The sequence below is a fragment of the Urocampus carinirostris genome, chromosome 19, assembly GCF_059441175.1.
Source record: "Urocampus carinirostris isolate Australia breed hairy pipefish chromosome 19, RoL_Ucar_1.0, whole genome shotgun sequence".
NCBI classification, from domain to species: domain Eukaryota; kingdom Metazoa; phylum Chordata; class Actinopteri; order Syngnathiformes; family Syngnathidae; genus Urocampus; species Urocampus carinirostris.
Genome location: NC_142367.1, coordinates 4395892 through 4418050, shown reverse-complemented (window position 1 = coordinate 4418050; position 22159 = coordinate 4395892). Strand labels below are relative to the sequence as shown.

The window sequence follows — 22159 nt, the reverse complement described above, 5'->3', positions numbered from 1 at the left end:
ACGACGAATAGTCAACATTTTCGAAAAAATCTATAACAGAAAATCAATTTCTATTTCTATGAATATAATTGTGGACTATTGTCACAAAACACATTTGTCCAACATAGTGAAGCATCCTTATACGAATATAATCTCTCCTGTGAGTCGCTCTAGCACTGTGTCTAGATCGGTTGTATACAGAAATGATGATGTCAACATTCAGTATGCGTACCCATACTAAGGTTTGGCACGTATAGAGTGATAAATTCTACTAAAGTTTGCAGAGCAGACCTTGCGCATCATGGCAGTAGCACGATGATGCACGAAAATTTAAAGAAAACAGACGGAATCAAACAGAGTCTGACTCGCCTCAGTAAGCTATAATAAATATTGAAGCTTATACGGTTTTGATGACAAGCATTTTATATTGTATACATATATATTGCCATAGAAAAGAGCGTGAGCATTATGCGAGACTGTTCCTGACAAAATCAGTTCCAAGAACAAACATCAGTTGTTATAACTGTTGAGAATTGTTAAGTACTTTTCTTACAGACTTTGCAGTTGACTTCACAAAAAGGACACATTTGGTTTGCTTACTGTTCTACTGCTGCTAATGAGCCTGTTCTTGGTCTACAACCAGCTCGGTTGCCTAGATGGTAGGGCGCCCGCTCCAAGACTGGGAGGTCACTGGTTCAAGCCTCGGCCGAGTCATACCTAAGACTTACAACATTGGTACTCATTGCCTCCCTGCTTGGCGCTCGGCATTAAAGGTTGGAATTCGGGGGCTTGGTCACCTAATGACTAAAATGGCTGCGCCCTGTTTAGCTGCGGTTGCATCGGCTCGCTACAGTGTAACTATACGGGTCAGGTGTATCGACATTTCGTTCTGTGTGCATGGTTACAAAGAATGACAATAAAAGTAAATTCTTCTTCTTCTTCTTCAAAGATAAAAAAAAAATGGTTAATTGATTTTAATTGATTATTTATGAAAACGGTTTGTTTATGGATTTGTGGTCTCGACTGACCAGGCATTGTGCCTAATTGGTTTTAAATAGGGCATTTTTATGCAAGTTTTGTACGAATCTGTAGTATGCTGGATAACGTTTTCATCATACCAGTTTTTTTCTTGTGCTTATTATAAATTTCCACATAATTCAATTCATTTAATGCTAAATCAAGAAAAAATTAACAAATATCCAATAATTCGACAGTTACAATAGTCTGTGATCGTTTGACTATTAAAACAGTCGTAGTTACAGCCCTTCAGGGTTCATGTTCAGCTACCTCAGCCTCCCTTTGTGGAGTTTGCATGTCCTTCCCGGGCTTGCGTGGGTTTCCTCCTCGCACTCCGGTTTCCTCCCATATTTCCAAAACCTGCATGTCAGGTTAATTGGTCGGTTCAAATTGTCTCTAGGTGTGAATGAGCGAGTGAATGGTTGTCAGTATCTGTGTGCCCTGCGACTGGCTGGCAACCAGTTAAGGGTGTCTCCTGCCCACTGCCCGAAGATAGCTGGGATGGGCTCCGGCACCCCCGTGACCCTACTGAGGATAAGCGGTGCAGATAATGGATGGATGGATATTTGCAGCTTTAATTACAAGAATGATTTTTTTTTTCGTTAAGGCAGTGGACGTATAAATACATATTGTGCACGTTTCCATGATAAAAATCAAGTATTCACTCTCCCCCGCGGTACCTCTGCCAGTCGACTCTTAAATTGGGCCATTGCAGCTTATCAGACCACCGTGAGGGCTCCGGGCGGTAACTGTTACGGAGTAAAACCAGTGCCTTGTGAAAATCTGACTTGAGAGATTTGCGACGCATAAGTAGATTATGGTGGCAGGAGCTGCTAGAGTCCATAATGAATGAGCTGAAGATTTTTTTTAACCTCTATTCTAATCCATAAACAGTCCGGAGAAGAAGAAAAAAATAGCAAAGGTCTATTGTGAAAAAACAGCTGACATCTGACGAACCCAGTGTTTGGAGTAAAGTGTTACAGAGGAATGCCTTCTTGGGACGCAATTACTTTTCCTGGAAACGGGTACTGTAACGCACTATTGATAACATTTTTTAACTTAACTGTCCTTACAACAAGATGCGTCTCTATGCTACTTTTAAAAAGCAGGCCATGGATCGTATATCTTCTGCACTTTCACAATTCCTCCTTCACAAATAAAATGTATTGACTCCCCATTCCGCCACATGACCAGTGGGTGGGCATGTTTTTTACCTACAAAATATAACTCAGTACAGTTACGGTGGCGCCATCTCAAGCACAGTGTATGAGGGCGTGTAATTTCTCCATAATGATATTCTTCCTACCATGAATACTCACATCTAAGCGGTACTCAAAACTCTAAAATAAAATACAGAAATCAGTGGGTCTGTTAGGACCTGGCACGCCACCATCCCTTGAGTGGCGCAAAACAGGTGTGGAGCAAGACACACCTGTGCTTAATCTCTTCACACCTGGTTATGATTACCCCGACCCTTTATAAGGACTGGTTGAAAAACATACTGTGTCGGGTCTTCATCCATATAACCATTTTCGCAGTTCCATCATGGTTTCTAAGGTTTCTTTTTTGTTTCTAGTTAGGACAGTTTTCTTGTCTTTTTTAACTGTTTGTTCGTTTGTTACTTTGTTCTTGTGTTTTGTTTTTAAATGTCATCTTTTTCTTTTTGAGGAACCCAGCTTCTGATCAAAACATGTTCATTAATATGTGCATATTTGGTTGTGTGTAGCGAATGGTGGACAGCGCGTGGGGATGGGGCGTGGCTTATATAGGTACAATGAAACCTATAGGGAAAATGTGTACTGCATTAACTAGTACAGTACTGTATTTTCACTCTGCTTTAGAGAACATAAAGAGAAAGGCAATGAACTAGCAAGGAACTAGCCAACCTATTTCTTGTAATATGTGGCTATTTTTAAGTAGTTTTAGGGGGCTGCACGGTAATTTGCAACGAGATGGTTACTTTTACAGTGCTAAAGCACCCCAAAATTGAAACATTTTTTTAACTCTTTTCCTTAATGAACGACCAAACATGCTTAAATATGATGAAAAACACTTGTTTGAAAACTAAAACAAAACAAAAATGTGACCAACGCAGTGTCAGAAATACTCAACTGCCTTGAAATGTTTCAGTCCATTTTATTTGTGGCACCACCCTTAGCCCCCACCCCACTCTTTCGTTCAGCTAGTGTCACTTGGGAAATAGTGGCAGAGTCTGTGGAGACTCTGGGGTATTACGGTTGAAGTATGTTATACAGTTTGTCATGGTCTGGCCCGCCTCTGTCCGCTATAAGCCATAAGGACATTTTGGAGAGCACTCAGGGTTGGATGATTGTGTTGTGATTTTACGCAGGACCTAAACGCAGGAAAAGGCAAGGTGCTCAAAAAATATGGCATTTAATAACAGAATCATCAACAAAGTTACAAAGAAATGGTCAAGAGCAACAATAAAACTGTCAGAACCAGGAGCAAAAAAACAAACTTCACAAATCAGGATGACACTGGAAAAGGTAAGGGTGGTCTTGTCAGAGGAAAATGAAAATCACCTGACCCTGATTGCTGTCCAAAATGTCCTTATGAGGACGAGGCGCACCTGTTCCAAATAAAAAACAATTAGGCGCCCTCTGGTGGGCAGAGGCACTATTTTCCACCCAATACTATGACTTTGTTATCATTAACGGATATTAGTCCTCATTTTAGCATTGCATTGAACTGAATGCAAGTTGCATTCAACTCTCTGGCTGCTCAGGACCACCAAAGCTCTGAACCTAAAATCGCCCCTGCTTTCACATTAAAGCTCTGCCTTTGGGTGTCAGTGATATGGGGCCTATGGAATTACTTTTTAAATTACGTAACACGTAACTCTAACTAATTACTGTTTTCAGTGACGCGCCTAACACTGGAGAAACCCGAAATGGCCCCAACTCACGATGTTCATGAGGGTCAGTACGTAGTTCTGGACATTCTCCTTTCCGTGGAACCGCACCACCGAGTCGTCCACAGCGAGAAGAACCTCAATGTTGTAGTCGTCCTTCTTGGCGTGCCGACGTTTGCGTTCCTGCTCCGATGCCTGCTGCACCAAAACATCCACGGCAGCTGGAAGGTCCGCGACCCCAAAGTCGGGCACTGTAAAAAGAAATAAACGTTAAATAAGGGCTGTCAAACTCAATTTACCTGGGGGTTACTGGAAATAGTCTGAGGCTGGGCTGCATCAGGTGTTAAAAAAAAGAAGCTCTGATTACAACATTCCAATGTTCTCGAATATCTTTCTTTTTGTAACACAAAATAAGATGAAATAATACAAAAAAACATATTCAAAATTGATAAGGAAATCAATCGAGAATAAAAAAATAAATAATGATAATACGGGAGGTAAAATGTGGGAAACTGGAGTGTCATGCCCAATTTCGTTGTCACAATATGTTAACCCATTTTGTAATAATGACAATGACAATGAAGGTACATTATATTATATATTATAATACATTATTATACATTATAATATATTCTATTCTATTCTAAAACAAATGTGAATTTCCCTTTGGGGATGAATAAAGTATCTATCTACCTATCTATCTATCTATCTCTATCTATCTATCTAAGAAACCGCATATGGTTGGTGACTAGAAAAAAATGGTTTTTATCTAGTTCAATTTTCTGTATTAACAGTTATTCAACTTTTAACTTTCTAAACATGAATGGAACAGTGAAGATAAACTGTTTTGAATTACTCCTTGATGCAAGAAATATAAAAAAATAAAAAAACAAGACAAAAAAAACAAACACAAAATTGAAAGTAAAAATAATTACAAAAAAGTATTAAAAGGTACAAAAGCGAGTGAAAAGTGTGGAAAAAGTTCTGATACAGTATGAAAAGCACTGAGGAGCATGAAAAGGAGCTTAAAAGTTCTCAAAAGTAGTAAAAAACAATAATAATAAACAAAATTGCCAAAAAAAAGACCAAAAAATGACAAAAACCCCTAAAAAAAGAAAATCGACCAAAAAATGACCAGGACGCCACTGAAAAACAAAATAAAAAAATTACTGATACGATTTACAAATCTCTCCACATCCAGGAAGTTCTCCCCATCTGAATTTACCACTGCAATACACTCCCTTAATTTTCATTGGCCCATTATAAATGTCCACAATTGATACATAATCGGGGCGATGACGCTCCATAGGACAAGCCCATACAAACTTTAGCCAGCTGCCGTTTTTCAGAAGGGAAGGAGTTATGGAAGGAGCAGGGTCGGTGTCATTTTTAGGCAGACTTGTCGAGGAACGCGGCAACAGTTTCACATTCAAGCACTATCAAGGATTTTAAACCCCGATTTGAAAAATGTTAATGTGTGTTTATTTTATCAAAAACAGGCGACACAAACTACCATCCGCCAACTGCAGCCTGCTGGATTGAAACCCCTGCAGTAAATCGGATTTTTTTCTGTGTTAAAAAAGTAGCAGAACTTCACATCTGAACTCGCTTAGGAAATAAAAATGAAAATAAAGAGAAAAAAAAATGCTTCCACTTCTTGTCAAATGAACTTGTGGTTGATGGCAGCAAGTTGACTCCCGTGCATATTTTCATGAGGAGGCTAAGCTGAACATCCGACTTGAGGAATTATTACGGCTTTGTGGACGACACAAAAGCAGCTAAATCGACGCAAGTCATCAATAGCTTTTGACTTACTGAGTAATTTGTCTTCTTGGCTTGCTATTTGCTTGTGTGTGTATGTCCCTTTGTCACTGCTCCCGCGATCTTTTTTTTGAAGAATCTTCCCACTTTTATCCCTTTCAGCTAATTAAATGTCCTTCAGTCTTCACTGCGCCCTTTTTCACTGCTAACTTTCAATCAACTTGGAAGATCTCAACAGATATCTAATCTTTCTATCTAATCTGAATCTCAATTTACTTATGAATCCGGACTTGCGAGCATGTGTGTGTTTTCGTACGTGGTTTATAGGCTTAACCGGTTGTATGTTAGGGCTCTGGAATAGTTTTAACTAGGTTTTGTGTCAAGACACCCCCAATAAATATCATCCCAGTCATCATCAGAACGCACATAGAGGCAGCCAACTCACTCAACTCACAATTCAAACCGACATGCATGTTTTTGGAATGTGGGAGGAATCCGGAGTGCCCAGGGAGAACATGCAAACTCCACACAGTGGAGGCTGTGGTGCCTGCAGTTGAAATCTAAACCTCTGCATCGTGGGGCTGCGCGCTAACCACCCAGCCACAGGGCCGCTAACAAATACCAATAAAATTGATAAATGTGGCGATAAGCACCGCCCCTGCCAAGAATGTTCCTCCTCCTCACTGCGTGGCCAGCCTTCCACCTTAGTCAACACAGGTCGGGAGGATCACTATCAACCCAGCTGTAGCCGCCTGCAAACAAGACTGCAGCCTTCAACAGCTGCTGGAAACAAATGATTAACTCGTCAAATTTGTTTCCTTGACTTTAGCTCCTAATTTTGCCTGAATGTCCTTCTAATCCTTCTAACCTATTGCTCCTAGACTTCCTCCTTCAGAAAGACCGCTGTCTCCAGCCCCACACCAGCCCCGTCAGATCCCGGAGTACTTTGCTCAGACTTTAGTTTCGCCATGCAGGCCTTACCCTTAGTATAATTATTTTAATAAACCCTGTCATGTGATGTCCTGGTCTGAATCTGTGTCTTGGGTGCCTGGGACATTTGGCTATTCGTGCATTACAATTGGCCATTGGACCAAGCTTGCATGCATATAGTGCGTTGCTCATTGGCGGCAAAAGCTGGTGTAGCTGGGCGTCTTTTTTTCCCCGCATCTATCCGTTGCGGGCGGCGCTTCTTTCACAGTGGAATGGGAAGTCATACTTCTGCAAGCTGTTACTGGGCTGCAAATGGATAAGCGTACCAGCCAGAAGGGGTTGTTCGGCTCCTGAGTTACGCCACATTCTTTTCCGATGAGCGATTAGTGATGGTAATTCCCGCTCTTCTTCAGGAAGCTGCATTTTCGGCTTGGCTCAGTAACAACTATAACAGCCTCGTCCAAGTAGAATGCCTGCCGGCAACGCCAGGTCATTCTGCTTGTTTACTATAATCACCTTTCAAAGGTCCTATGTTGTTTTTATAAGCCAGCAGGGTTGATTTGTGAGGCTTTTTACAAGGAACTTGATCACAAGTATTTGTTCTTGCCATTGATATCAACGTGGTGCAACATTGTATGCAAGGAGATTAGACCTGGCACTCCAGGGCAGACATTTGATATTGACTTTAAAAGAATGTCATAATAAATATGCAAAATTATTTACAACGTAGAGCTTACAAACTGGCCGAAGATATAATAACAAAAGTGCAATGAAAAGTAGTGCGATGCCATTAGCGGCAACAAAAAATTAGTCAAAATACATATATTTTCAGTTTTGTATGCTTGTTTAGCGTTGGTATGGCCCTGGGGAAGAAATTGCCTCGAGCCGCCTACCAGAGGGCATAACACGTCCATCGGCGGACAACATGGTTTGAATTTTACTCGGCAAATTATTTTGGCTATTTCATATTGTCACTGAGGACTAGGGATGGGTGTCGTATTTATACCCGCCTGTTTTAAGGGATTGGTACTGCCTTCTATGTCATGATTATTGATGTTTCGCACCTGTGCCCGCTCATTAGGCGCCAACCGCCCCGGGTTCAGATTGGCTCCCTGAGACTATTTAAACCCTATCCTGTCGATCACCTGTGGTCAGTCCGTCTGCAAATCTCCGCGTATTCTAAGTAAGCCTTATTTGACCCTGAGTCTCGCCTGTCCCGTTTTTGCTCCCGTTTGTCTCCAGCTACGACCCGTTTTGATCCCGACCACATCTGCTTTCCCTTCCTGACTTACGACCCGTTTTTTTATCCCAACCACGTCTGCTCTCCCGTCCTGGCTTACGGCCCGTTTCCTTCCCCAACCACGTTTTTGCTCTCCCGTCCCGGCAATCGACCGTTTTTTCATTCCCTGACACCGCCATCACTCGCTATGGAAGATCCACTTCCGTGTTTGGATCCCAATCCGAGTACAAGAGCGACTTGCTTCCCGCGCCCAGCGAACACCGGATCGTGGCCGCAGCCCTTCCTCTCTCTTTCAATGGGTCCTGTTTCCTTTTCGGTCCTGACATTCTAGTAGTTATTTGACAGTAAGGAACCTGAAGTAAAGGAATAGTAATGTTATGGTCGATTCAACTGTCTTTATATTTTGTGAAAAGGAAATACTTAGTTGGGAATGCACAGCTGCACCTTAAACACAAAACATTCGGCACATTAGGAGTGCAAAAACAGGAACACCAAAAACAAAAGTAATCCAACGTGTGAGCCGCTGACCTATCAAAACATCACGACGGGTCCAGGAGGCAAAACAGGAACCCAAAAAAGTAATCCCAAAAAAAAACAGTACTTCTCGGAGTGGACCGATGCTCCACCGTCAGTGTCAGGAGGCGTGGCAGAAGCAGGGTCCGGAGGCGTCGCAGCCGGGCAGACGGATGGGTCTCGAGACGGGCGAGCAGGCAGAGGGACGTCGGGAAAGGTGGGCATGCGGACGTCAAGACCGGTAGGAAAGCTGGCAGACGGACAGACTCCGAGATAGGCGGGCAGACGGACGTCGAGACAAGCGGGCAGAAGGACTTCGAGACAGGCGGGCGGACGGACTTTGAGACAGGCGGTCGGACAGACTTCGAGACAGGCTGGCAGACGGACTGTGTGACCAGTGGGCAGGCGTGCAGGCGGGCGAATCGGGCAGGCGGACAGACAGTTTAGGTGACCAGACGGACGAGTCGGGCAGGCAGGCGGACAATGAGTCGGGCAGGCAGGCTGTCACAAGTCAGAAACTGAGACAGGACCCAATAGCGTTCGTTAAACTGCTTGCTTCCACGATCCAATGATCGTCGGGCACGGGTGGCTGATGGCAATGACATTTTGAATACTATAACACAGAATGTTACTTTAACCACTGAATGTTTCTGTCCTTGCCTAAAATTTGAATCCAAAATAAATTGAATGCTGTTTTTGAGCCATTTGGAGAATATGGATAGTTTTGGTATCTTTTGAAAGGTAAGACTCTGAAGTTCTACCCCAAACTGAAACAATCACTGCAAGTGCTACTAATATTGAGTGACCTAAGTTAGAACACACATAAATTCCCGCCTGAATTTTTTTGCAAGTAAATGCCAGCAGATGAGTGTAGCATGAGCATTTTAGCTGGTTGTACAATTGCTTAAACCCTTACCTGGTATCTTGACAAATTTGATCCCAATCTAAAAAACTAAACACTGTATTTTACAACTTTTTCTAAGGGTAGGTTTAATTGTTATCAAAAGTGACTGATTTACAACTATGAAGTTAAACATTTGTAAAAGTCTTTTTTTACTTTGTCCAACTTTTTAGACATCCTGAACGGCTTCTTTTTCCAGAAGTTAAATCAATGATTGTACACACTTGTAGTGGTACAATAGTGCTAAAAAAGAATCTCAGATTTCCTTGCGCACGTCATTTTTGGCTCTGATTTGAATACACCCCTGGAAAAGGACATACAATTATGTTTGGATTTTTATTTGCCAACCAATGTGTCAATAATTATTCGATTTGGTTGTTACAGACTGAAGAATTTCGTACAGGAGGCGATTTAACTTCTACAAAACAAGCCTGTATAGGTTTAGGTGGACTGTAGACCATGGAAATAATTGTGCTATTGGCCGAAAATTGTGTCAATTGAAAGGTCAGAGGCTAACGGCTATACCAAAAGTCATCTGATGAGTCTGTTTTCCGTAAATTCCGGACTATAGAGCACACCTGACTATAAGCTGCACCTACCAATTTTTGAATGATTTTGCATGTTTGTACTTATACAAGCCGCACCCATGTATAGGCCGCGCGCGCCCGCAGTTAACCTTGTGACACAGCCGCAGGTCTTGGGGTATTGCTTTGATGGCGGACGCATCAGGTTAGCACTGCTCGTTCTATGCGTTTATACTCTCATTGGCGTCGGTTTTGAGTGTGTTGTTAACGATTAATTTTACAATTCGAACCATTTTGACAGAGCTAGAAGTAAAGCAGCCGAGTCCTGCCATTATGCCGGCGGGCGGAGACATAACTGCGTACGATTCTTACTCAAAGATGTTGTGTCAATTTCGGAGGGAATGTCAAGGCTGGATTTTATTAACAAGTTTATTGAAAAGCTTCTGAAGTTTAAAAAGGAGGACATACATGCTGTCATAAAAATGCCTTCTGGCAAGGGCTTTGATGTAAGTTTTGTAACGGCGGCTCTTTATCAAGAGTTTTGGAATCGCTTTGAGGGAGTGAGGCCCCAGTTTTCTGGATTTACAGTGGAGAAGCTGACTGATAACGCTAAGATAGTCATTGTCAGAATGTTTAATGAGGTGGTGAGTGCTGATGACGTCTGTTATTGGTTGAGTAGATACTGCTCGGTAAAAGGCCAGGCTATGAAGGTGAGGGATGAGAAAGGCTATTGGACTGGTGCCTTGAGGGTACCCATCAACAATGGCAAGATACTCAGGGCTTTCAGGGACTGAAACACCTCCCGTCGACTATATTCCTGGGGGAAAACCGTGGCTTTATCCACTATCAAGGACAACAGAAACTCTGTCGCAAATGTGGTGAGCATGGGAATAAAGTTATGGAAATACCCAATGAAGATGAACAGGAAATGAATAGAGTTATGGAAATACCCAATGAAGATGATCAAGAAATGCACAAAGAAAATGGACAAGACAAACAAATTGAAAATACAGATGTCCCTACCAAAACTCCTGGAGGAGAGACCAAAGAATCTAATTTGAATCAGGAAGGACCTGGAAATTTTAATTCGATTTTTCATACAATACCTGAATTTGGACAAGACAAACAAATAGAAAAGGCAACTGCCACTCCAAAAACACATATTAATCAGGAAGGGCCTGGAAGAGAGTCCAAATTAGCAAATTTGTTTGCTACGCCACTGCCGGGATTTGGAGAAGGCAAACAAATCGAAAAGGCGAACGACTCTCCAAAAACCCATACGGGCACTGGAAAGAGGGGTAAAAGTAAGACAAAATTGGGGGTGGTGAAAACACCGGAAACAAAGAGAAGAGATCTAGAAGAAAGCCGATTGCCGATGAAAAAGCCCACAAGGGAACTGTATGAAGTTGAGCCGGAGGAAGTCGGGGAGGGAAAAAATCTGACCATTTGTGGGCAGGGAAGTAAGAGACCCCTCGATAGGTCCTCTGGCTCACCCCCTAACCCAGAAAAAAGTGGAAGACCTGGAACCACAGACAGAGAGTCAGAGGATTCCAGAGTTTTCCCCGGTGAGTCTCCAAATGAGGTACTGCTCTTAAGTGATGTGTCTGACACAGGTGACACTCTCGATGATCACCAAAGAATGGACTCTGATCCCCCGGTTTTGTCTAAGTAGTTTAAATACTTTAACAACAATTATGAACATTACATTCTCTACTATCAATGTGAGAAGTGTGAGATCAAAAGTTAAGGCTCACAGCGTTTTATCGTTCTTAAAAACTATCAGAACGGATGTGTTTTTACTACAAGAATGCTGCATCCCTTTCTAAAAAATTATAAACAGTGGGAAGAGATTTGGCCATATCTGTCATTATGAAGTGGCTCGAATGAAAACCGTAACGATGGGGTAGCCATTTTAATAAACAACCATCAACTCATCATAAAGGGAAGTACTGTGATGAGAGACGGACGCGCAATCTTAGCAAGACTTTCTTATATAGGGAATGATTTTAACCTCATTAACATATACGGCCATACCGACATACAACTCAGGTACAAACTCTTAGAGGACATCCAGTCGCATATGCTAGGCCATCAACCACTAATCGTGGGAAAAGATTTTAATTGCATCCTAAGTAGGAAGGATAGAAAGGGGACAGATGAGGAGTTTAAAGTAGATAAACATCAACTTTATTACAAGACATGTGCTGGACCTTTAAACTGGAGGACTGTTTCAAATCCATACATCCAGGAGAGGAGGGCTTCACCTGGTTCAGTAGTGACAATGCCAGAGCCTCTCGAATAGACTACATATTTACAAGGGGTTTAGCACTGAGTGGTGCAAGATGAATTCCTGTTTTTTTTTTTCGGATCACTTGCTACTGTCCTGCTCTCTCTCATTTCCTTCAGGTATGACTGTTGGGAAGGGTCTGTGGAAGTTAAACTGCTCCCTGCTGGAGGATGAGGCTCTAGCCGTACAATACAGGGAGCTGTACAAAGACTGGCAGACCCTTCAAGACTCGTATGATTCACGAGCACAATGGTGGGAAATGACAAAGAAACGAACACAGACCTTTTTTAAAAATGCAGGGAAAAACAAGAAACTTAAAGAGATGAAACGCATGTCAGGACTACAAAGAAGACTCCAACGCTATTTCATCCTAACAGAAAAGGGGATGGACTTTAATGATAAAATCAAAGAGACCAAATAAGAACTGAACGCTTTGGCAGAAATAAATAGAGAAGGCATCATAATAAGAAGCAGAGAAAGAGAAATAGAAGAAGGGGGAAAATGTACACGGTACTTTTTAAAAAAAATTATGAGCAAAAGTGAGGGGCTTTTTAAACTTCAAAACGAAAACGGGCAAATAACAAAGGAAAGTAGTGAAATAACCAAATTAGTCGAAGACTACTACAAAAAATTATATGAAAAGAAAGATACAGATGAGAATGAAATGGGGCATGTATTAGATCATATTTCAAGATCAGTGCGTCAAGACCCCTTTTTAACATCGGACTTTACCCAAGACCAACTGAATGATTGCAAAAAGACTATGAAAAAAGGCAAATCACTCGGGGAGGACGGGCTCAACCTCGAATTTTACCGGACTTTTTGGGATATTTTAGCACCAGATCTGATTACTCTTTTTAACGAATTTTCCAGTCGAGACAACATGCCAGACAGTTTCAGAATAGGGATAGTTACTCTATTGCACAAAAAAAGTAGACAAAACTGACTTAAAAAACTGGCGACCCATAACGCTTTTAAACGTGGACTGTAAAATTTTCAGCAAGCTTCTAGCAACACGAATGTCTGTAGTCTTGGGAGACTAGGTTGATCCGGACCAAACCTGTGCCGTCGTGGGAAGGAAGATCAGCGACAGTCTCATGCTGATCCGTGACACCATTTGTTATGCGAGAGACAGAAACATGCGACTAGCGGTCCTAAACCTAGACTTTGAGAAAGCCTTTGATCGAGTCTCGCACCAATACCTCTTCAGGATATTGCAAAAATGTGGTTTTCCCCAAAAATACATCAAGTGGGTGGGACTGCTATACCGAGACATCTACAGCAAATTCATGATTAACGGGAATTTATCGGAAGCAATCGAGATCAACTGCGGTGTACGTCAAGGTTGCCCTATGTCTCCCCTTCTCTAAGTTCTTTGCATTGAACCTTTGGCACAAATGTTAAGAAAAGATAGATTTGTCGAAGGGATCAATATCCCAGGAAGTGGGGGACAAATTACCTAGTGTGTTTTGTACATGGATGATTTTAATATTTTATGTACTGACCGCGTATCTGTTAGAAGAGCCCTTGACTTGACTGACCTGTTTGGCAGGGCGTCTGCGTCAAGGCTAAATAGAGAAAAATCACAAGTGAAGTTTTATGGACCGTGGAAAGAGACGATAAAGGAAGGACTCCCACTAACGGTGTTAACGACAGACCAGAAAATCCTAGGGATGAAATTCAATGCGGATGGAGGAGGCGAGACCAACTGGGATGACGCGACAAGGAAAGTTAAGCAAAGACTTGTTTTTTGGACACTAAGAAAACTGACAATAGAGGGGAAGGTCCTAATCATCAAAGCGATCATCCTCCCACTGCTTTTATCAATCAGTTTAGTTTTTATGCCCAAAAGAAACGTGCTGTTACAACTGGACAGAGCCATCTTTCACTTTATCTGGGGCTCAAAGTGGTAAAGGATAAAAAGAGATACAATGAAAAAGAAAAAGGAAAAAGGGGGGAAAGGAGTGCCTGACCTCCAGCTTTTCCTGGGAAGCAAATATGTCTCTCTCCACTTCCAAAACGCTGTGGGCCCACCCAACAACCCGAAAAGTCAAGCGATGACCCGGTTCTGGATGGGCTCATATTTGCGGAAGCTAAAGCTTGACCCAAACAATCGTTTGATTCCAGTTTCATTTAACTTGCCACCAACACATCTCTTTATTCAGGATTTTTTAAAGAAGTTTGATTTAGAAACACAAGAATGTCATACTTTACAAAACCAAAGGGCCCTTATTGCTACTGTGCAAGAGCGAGCAACAGTAAGTCCTGTGAAGGGGGCTTGCGTTTGGCAAACCTACAATGGTTTGGAGCAACGTGAATCATCCTGCCCTCCCAAACAGACTACGAGACTTGTCATGGATGGTGGCTCATGAGGTTCTCCCAGTCAGAGCCGTAATGCACCACCGAGGAATGTCAGCGACTTCGACATGCCCTCGACCTGGTGAGGCACCTTTTTTGTGAGTGCAGCGCTGCCGAGGACTTGTGGACAATGGCCGACCAACTATTCCCGGACTTGCCAGCAGGGGAGGTCCATGACGCACAGTACGTGCTTTACGGGGTGAGTCGGTCGAGGAGGTCTCGGAACGACTTCGTCAGGGACTGGCTCACTCTTGCCGCCATCAAGGACGCCATCTGGACCTCCAGAAACCTGCTGGTATGTAGGTGCAGGCAGATCCCCCCCGTGGCTGTGCTCCAAATGGCTGCAGATACCATATAATCTGCGAGCGGCGGGCCTAGGACGCAGCCATAAAGAAGAATCGTCTGCACCCACCCGGAGGGGGGAACCGGAGCTACACTGTGGGGGTCCCGGCAGCAACGGCCTGGTTGTGGAAAGTAGAAGTAAGAAGGGAGAGGACCCACACCGAGGACTGGAGGATGCTGCTTTGGAGGGTGGGATGGCAGAGCTATCCCCTTGCACAATAGTATTGCCCTTTACACGTTGGTTAACTACCGTTAAAAGATAATAACTCTGAAATTGTTTAATTGATGTTGAAAATGTCAGGAAAAAATGTTAAAACGTCATACTGTCACGTCATATTGTCAGATATAACAAAATTGTGATTATGCTAGATGGCTGTTGAGATTGTCATGTTTGTTTTGCTGCTGTTGGTGTCGGTGGATTTGTTCAGACCAAAAACAATCGACTTTGGCCTGGACGGATCTATTGACACTAACAAAGATGTTATGTAACGAAATTGTGAATATGCTTAATTGCTATTAAGATTTTCGAGAAGGGTTGTTCAAACCTCACATTGTGTTTGCTGTTAAACGTCATATTGAAATATAATATTGTGAATGTGCTTGATTGCTGTTGAGATTGTCAGAAGGGTTGTTCAAACCTCACACTGTTTGTATTCTGTTATTAGTGTCGATAAATTTGTTCAAACAAAGGGAATTTTTAAGGGTTATCCATTATCGTGTCAGTTCATTATGCGCTACAAAGCCAAAGAGTCGGGACACCTACTCTCAGCCAAAAGGCCGAGTTAAGGTCCTAGCCTCAATGCCTTGATGAGGGATTATTGTTCTATATTCTTTATTCATTATGCACTATCCGTTGTCAGTCTGTTCATAATACTATACAAAGCCTAGGAGCCAGGACCCTTACTCTCAGCCAAAAGGTCCAAGCCTTAGAGCTTTGCTACAATCATTGCGAATGCACCGTTCCCAGAATTACTGCAAGAACAGATACTACACTTGATCTTGATCTACACTGTGGGGTTTGGGGTTTTTAAGGGTTATTGATCTATCTTCGTTATTCATTATCCATTATCCGTTATCGGTCAGTTCATAATACGCTACAAAGCCAATGAACCGGGACACTTACTCTCAGCCAAAAGGCCAAGCTAAGGTCCTAGCCCTAAAGCCTTGCTGCGATCATTGCGAATGCACCGTTCCCGGAGGTACTGCAATAGCCTAACCGGCACATATCAGCAGAGTCCAAAACTCACAAGTTCCTCATATCATTTGGAACTTCAGTTGACATTACTAATAGCAAATGATACCCGTAATTAACGTATGATGCAGACTTCTAAAGTCTAGGTCCAGTTGAAAGTAATCCAAGGAAACAAGTGTATATTTCCAAAGTTAAGGGTGGGAAAAATATATACCCACTATTCTTCGCTGCGACAACAGACAGATCTACTGGTAACTCAGCTTTACCACATTTCCCATCTGGCCGCGTTTTCTCCACCCCTTATTTTTGATTCGTCCGTAGAACACATAACAGAATAAATCTCTAAATTAAATACATTACAAAAATATACGGTTGCAAATACATATTATACATGGTTACACATATTTATGAAGAAAGACGGTACACCGAGAGAGTTTTCAAAGCTTTAATAATAATAATAATAATACAACTTTCATCCCAAACCGTGCCTTTGAAAGGTACCAACACGCTAGTAGGATCACGCTCGCAATGTATCAAACATACCTGGGAAAAAAAGGCACCCTGTAAATGGGAAATTCAAGTGTCCCGGCTCCTAGGCTTTGTAGCGTATAATGAACTGACCGATAACGGATAATGGATAATGAATAACGGAGATAGATCAATAACCCTTAAAAACCCCAAAACCCCTCACAGTTAAACATCTTGAACTTCCTTCTTACAACTAATACCAATGAGGGCATCTTTCTCTAGGTCGGAACATACCTAGACTTTTACAGATAAAACATACTAAAACTTAGAGATTGCAGTCTTTCTTGGCGCACACATTCACCTGGTCTTAATCTTACCTTTAACATTCCTGCGCCGCTGGTGGCCGTTAGAAAAATTCCTTAAACTAGCTGCTTCACTGAATATGCCGCAAGGCTGAACATTTGGGAAAAAAGTAGCGGCTTATAGTCCGGAATTTACGGTACTTTTAAAGGGGAATTTCGGGCGAATGAAGTACAAGAAAAAAAACCTTGAACGAAGCAAACATGCTTTCAGGCAGATTTTTTTTATCTGTCTGCGTTATCATGTATTTTGTCATTTAAAAAAAGAATTCACGTTTGGATTCACTAGACTTTGTATTAAGGAGGCCATGACTGCATACTTTCATAGACTTTGATGGCCAAAAGACGTCATCTTTGGTGTGTTACGCCGGCTTTAAAGTTTTTGGGTATCTTGTTTCAGACTGACCGTGATGTTTCTGTGATGAGTAAATATTAAAAAAATATTTCGAATTGAAGCTTTCCAATGATATGTGGCATGACGTATTCTAGTGACTGGTAACATCGTAGAGAGACATATTTGTTTCTCACACGTAAAGGGGTTAATGTTACCGAAGCATATCAGACTCTGTTTCATTCATTTGTTCGCCTGTTCTCTTTAAACTCGTTTGATGACAATAATAGACAATTGAATTGATTGTTGCCTATTCCTAATATTGATTTTTGTCGACAAGCTTGAGTAATCTTTGTAGCCCTACTATCTATTATTTAAAAAGTCAGCGAGAGAGAAGCCCAGTCCGACCAAACTCGAACACAACGATTGACATTTTAGGACTCAGGCTTGGGCTTAAGATCCTACACATTCAACTCTCCATTCCTTTTCCTCCTATGTTGCTAAAACATCTTTGTTTTCTGCCTCACTTTGTCAACATCACCAAAATGCTTTACCCTGAAAAGATTTTTCCCCCATATCGAAGTCATCCATTATCTTTAGTGTTGGAATCCTTACCTTCATTGTTCAGCTCGTCCGAGTGCTGAACCGTTTCTCGCTTGACGGCTGAGCGGCGGTATACCACGTGCACGCGCCCATTAGCCTCAACATCCTGCCGACCTTTCTCAAGGGGTTCGATGAAAAACTCGCCATTGTCAGTGCGGATCAGGCCTGCCTGAAAGGTAGAGAAGTAGCTTTTCAAAAATGTACTCTTTTGCTTTCTCGGCCCATTTTTGAAAGTAATTATAGGCCAATTCTGGAAGATTTCAAAGTCATTTGGATGGCTAGTGAAGGCACCAATGACACAAGTTGACTTATTTTGGAATACTCTTACTCCGACGGTACTCTTCTTGGTTGTTTATTGTTGTTTTTTGGTTTTTTAATTTTCCCAACATTCAAAGGTCGACTGCAAACATTTATTGTTAGGTGAAAGTAAGTGTTCTTTAAAAAAGTGGCAGTCAAATGTGTGTTTTTTTTCTAACCAAAAGCAAAGACCTTCAATTAAGAGTTACATTAAATGCAAATAAGACACTTTCCACAATCTTTTTTTCTTCATTTAACAGCTTGTGACATTTGTGTTTTGTTTGAATTCAAGCTTCATTTTTCCTGCAATTATATATTATTTATATGTCGGCTGTGTCATTTAAGTTTAAAAAGTTGAAAGTAACAAATTTTCTCGATTAAGTACGTGTTGACAATGCTTAGTTGAGTCCTTATGCTTCCTTTTCCACTGCGCCAATTTGCTCTTATCTTACTTATAGTAAAGCTGTTCAGGGCGGAACACATGTGGCAGGAGGAAAGGAGGGCGGGGGTGGGGGTGGAGCTTGCTGGAGATTAATATGCGTATTTTGTGTTTTGTTTTTTAGTGTCGAATCAAAATTCTAAAAGTAAGAAAAGGCCTGTTTCAAATACAGTACAAATGCCACCCTAAACCCTGTAAAAGATAAAAAGGACATTTTATTTGAGCATGTCTAAGAAATGCATGTACTTGCATGTGTATCTTGAACGAGCTCACAGATTCTGCAATGATGACACAAGTCAGGAGATGGCAACAGCGAGTAAAAAAAGGTCTGAATTCCGCACAGCTCCACTGAATTTCCAATGTTGTCTACAACACACCAACCATTATTTTTACCAACTATATCGAAGGTACCTCCAAAATGATGTAGCCTTTTGATGAAAACAGTTGTATTAGTATTGTGAAGGATGTTGTCAAAGCTAATTTAAGATTAACTTTCACAGTGAACTATTTTAGAAAGACTGGATCTGATGAGGCTTGGTACAACATGTTGGTGCAAATGCAGACAAAATGAATGTTACCAAAGATACAAAATTAGAAAACAAAAAACAGAGTAGGGAAGGATAGTCATGATATGAACAAATACACTTGAAAATCAAGAGGGATATAACTACTGACAACATCATCATTATAGAAGACTTAAAAATAAAAAGCAACCAAAAATAAAGAGTGACAAATCTTAACACAGCAACTAAAATAACAGCATCATATGGGAAACAGCAACTGTAAATAAATCACAAATGAAAAGTGTCAAATCTGTAACTGTCACAAGCAACATAGCAACTGACAACCTCATCATCATTGGGGAAATAGAGAGTACTGTACTTACCAAGTTACAACATCCTCATCATAGGGGACATAGCAAATGCCAATCAACCCAATAACAAAGGTTTAGACATAACAGGAATTACAGCAAATAACAACCTTGTTATATAGTGGATATTGCAACAGCAAAGGAGCCACACATTAGGAGTGACGAATCTGTCGACATCAAGTCAAGTAAAGTGTTCGCAATGGATAGCGGCTGACAACTCTATCATCATCGGAGGAAAAGAGACTCTATAGCTACTGCAAACTTTCTTTTTATAGGGGAAATAGCAACTTCAAATAAACCAGAAATGAAGACAAATCTGTCGACATCACTGAGGACATAGAAACTGAAAACGCAATCATCATCAATAATATAGCAAATGCAAGAAAACCACGAAATAGGAGTGGCTGATCTGTCAAAATTACAAGCGACCGGGTGACTGACATCCTCGTCATCATGGGGAAAATACATACAGCATAGCTACTGATAATGTTTGAATTGGAAAGAGAACATAAATTAACAGTGACAAATCTGTTGAAATCACAATAGACATTACAATTGACAACCGCTTCATCGTAAGGGACAATGCAACGAAGAAAACTGGCAACATCAACTTCATAACACAATGACGGAACCCCCAAAAAAATCAAGTAACTTTTAACCAAGACTAATGATAGATAGATAGATAGTTAGATAGAGACTGTGTGATTTTTTTTAAAGCTTTTTACAATCATAAAAATAAAGGTAGTTATTGAGCACATTTAGGAGATCACGAAGTCTGTTAGATGACAGGTTAGACATTTTCGTCTAAAACTAATCGCCCGGAGTTGTCAACTTTCTGACGACCTGCTTGCCTATATTAGATACAATATCTTCCAATTGTTTTGTATTCTATTGTTGTCAAGGTCCCATTGGTGGCCCACACCTTCTATTATCATCTTGTATTAGACGCCAGACAAAGCCCCTGATTTCCTGTCACGTGTTTTTTGGACTTGTTTATGGACTTGCTGTGTGGCGTGACATTAATTGTGCAGTTACCAGCACTCCAGTGAACAATCTTATGTATACCTCCTCATACCCAACCAGAGAATGCCAGACACTGAAAAGGTTTCCCATGCAAGTAGGGGGTGTTCTTTGGAGAAGGTCGCGCAACCAGACACCCCCTCCGCCGCCCTCCCAGAGAAAATGCGTCAGCGGAAACGTTTTGGTTTGAATTCAAAAAAGCCTCCGGGTGCAGACGAGCAGCTGCACTAGAAAAATAGTTTTTTTCTTTATCATTACGTCATATTTATACATGCACCTGAACCCAATTTCGGGTGATCTTGAGTTCGCCTGTGCTTCATTATACAAGTAAACAATAAGACGTCTCCAACAAATGAGTTCCCCTTAACGTCTTAATCACTTGAGCCAATAACAGTGACACTTGGACAGTTTCTGAAAAAAAAAAAAAAAAACATTAAAAAAGACATTTTAAAGCTCCAAGATAAGATTAACTATCAAGCTTTCAGTTGTCTCAGCAGATAGCTCGGCTGACATCCTTAAACCACAAAACAAAGATGAAGACAAATGTCCTGCACAGAGACATTTTTTAATTCCATCTCATCAAAATCGGCAGCAGAGCGGAGGCAAAAACTGGGTTGCAGGAAATGCCAAGTAAGACTTCCTACGCATTTTATCGGGGGGGCTGGAAAGCGAGGCAACATCTGGAAAGTGAAGAAGGATTCTAAACACAACCAGACGTGCGTAGGTCTGCTTTGGCTGTCGGGGCTTAGCAAGGGGCAGCGGATGGGATGGGGGGCCCAAGGACTCTGCCATAAGTGATAGCAAATGGTGCAGTGAGGCGGATTCCATTAAGCAGACATAACGTGGTGGACTGGGAGACAGATGGACAAAAGGACAAAGATGATTGAGAGATGGCCAGTAGTGATGGATAGATGGATTGATGGATGGATGGATGGACGGATAAAGGGACGGATGGATGGATGGATGAATAGACAAAACATAAATGTAAAAAACTGGTTCATCATATGTGTCATGATTAGTGATTCGGGGCATCTGCGGCTGCCCCGGTGGGGCCAACAGCACTAGTCGCTGATTGGCTCCTTGCCACCTTTTAAACCCCGACTCCCTGTTACCGGGGTCCGATCATTGCGAACCTTCAGCTCCCGCTAAGGCAAGCCTTCCGAACCTGACTCCCTGTTTTTGACTCCCGTACGTTTCCCGGCTTCGACCTGTTTCCGTTTGATCACGTCTCTGCTCCTGCGCCCCGGTAACCCGACCTGCTTTTCCCTCTTCGACACCGCTATCGCTCGCCAGAGAAGTGCCACTTCCGCGTCATGAGCGACCTGCTCCTCACAATCAACGATCACTGGATCGTGGGTGCCAGCTTACGTCTCTTTTCAAGTAAAACTAAAAAAACTAACACAATTGGGTTCCCGTCTCCGTTCCTGGTTCCTGACAATATGTGGATTGACTATTTTGTTTTTTGTTTACTTTCCTGGTTGAAAAAAAATCTTGAGAAAAATTGAGACACAATGACATGAAAAAGTGGCAAGGTGAGGGAGAAAAAGAATGAATGAGAACAAAGAAATTAAAAAAAAAACAATGTTATTACGTATCTTACCTTATATTAACGCAAGTGTTCATTATTATTTTCTTTCTCTTTTGAATTATGATACGATTAAAATATTTTTTATGAATCTATTATCTTGTTATATGAGTATTAACTAGTAACATATGATTAATGTGGTTGGACTGGCCAGGGGACAAGACCAAGATAGGCTTTAGCTTTTTCCCATCAACCCATTTGTCCTTTTGTTTTTTCAATAGTTTTTTAGTTGTTGATTTTGAATTCATTGCAACATTTTCTTTTGGTGAA

General features: G+C 41.6%; 1 protein-coding gene across 1 annotated transcript in view; it reads right to left on the bottom strand.

Annotated features, from left to right (window-relative positions):
* adamts14 (ADAM metallopeptidase with thrombospondin type 1 motif, 14) overlaps positions 1 to 22159 on the bottom strand; it is a 123363-nt gene that overhangs the window by 77640 nt on the left and 23564 nt on the right. Inside the window, exons 3-4 of the mRNA XM_088323446.1 lie at positions 17690 to 17846; positions 3923 to 4119 (exon numbers count right to left, since the gene is read on the bottom strand). Of these exons, the coding sequence (XP_088179572.1) occupies positions 3923 to 4119; positions 17690 to 17846 (354 nt within the window). The remainder of the gene's footprint in view (positions 1 to 3922; positions 4120 to 17689; positions 17847 to 22159) is intronic.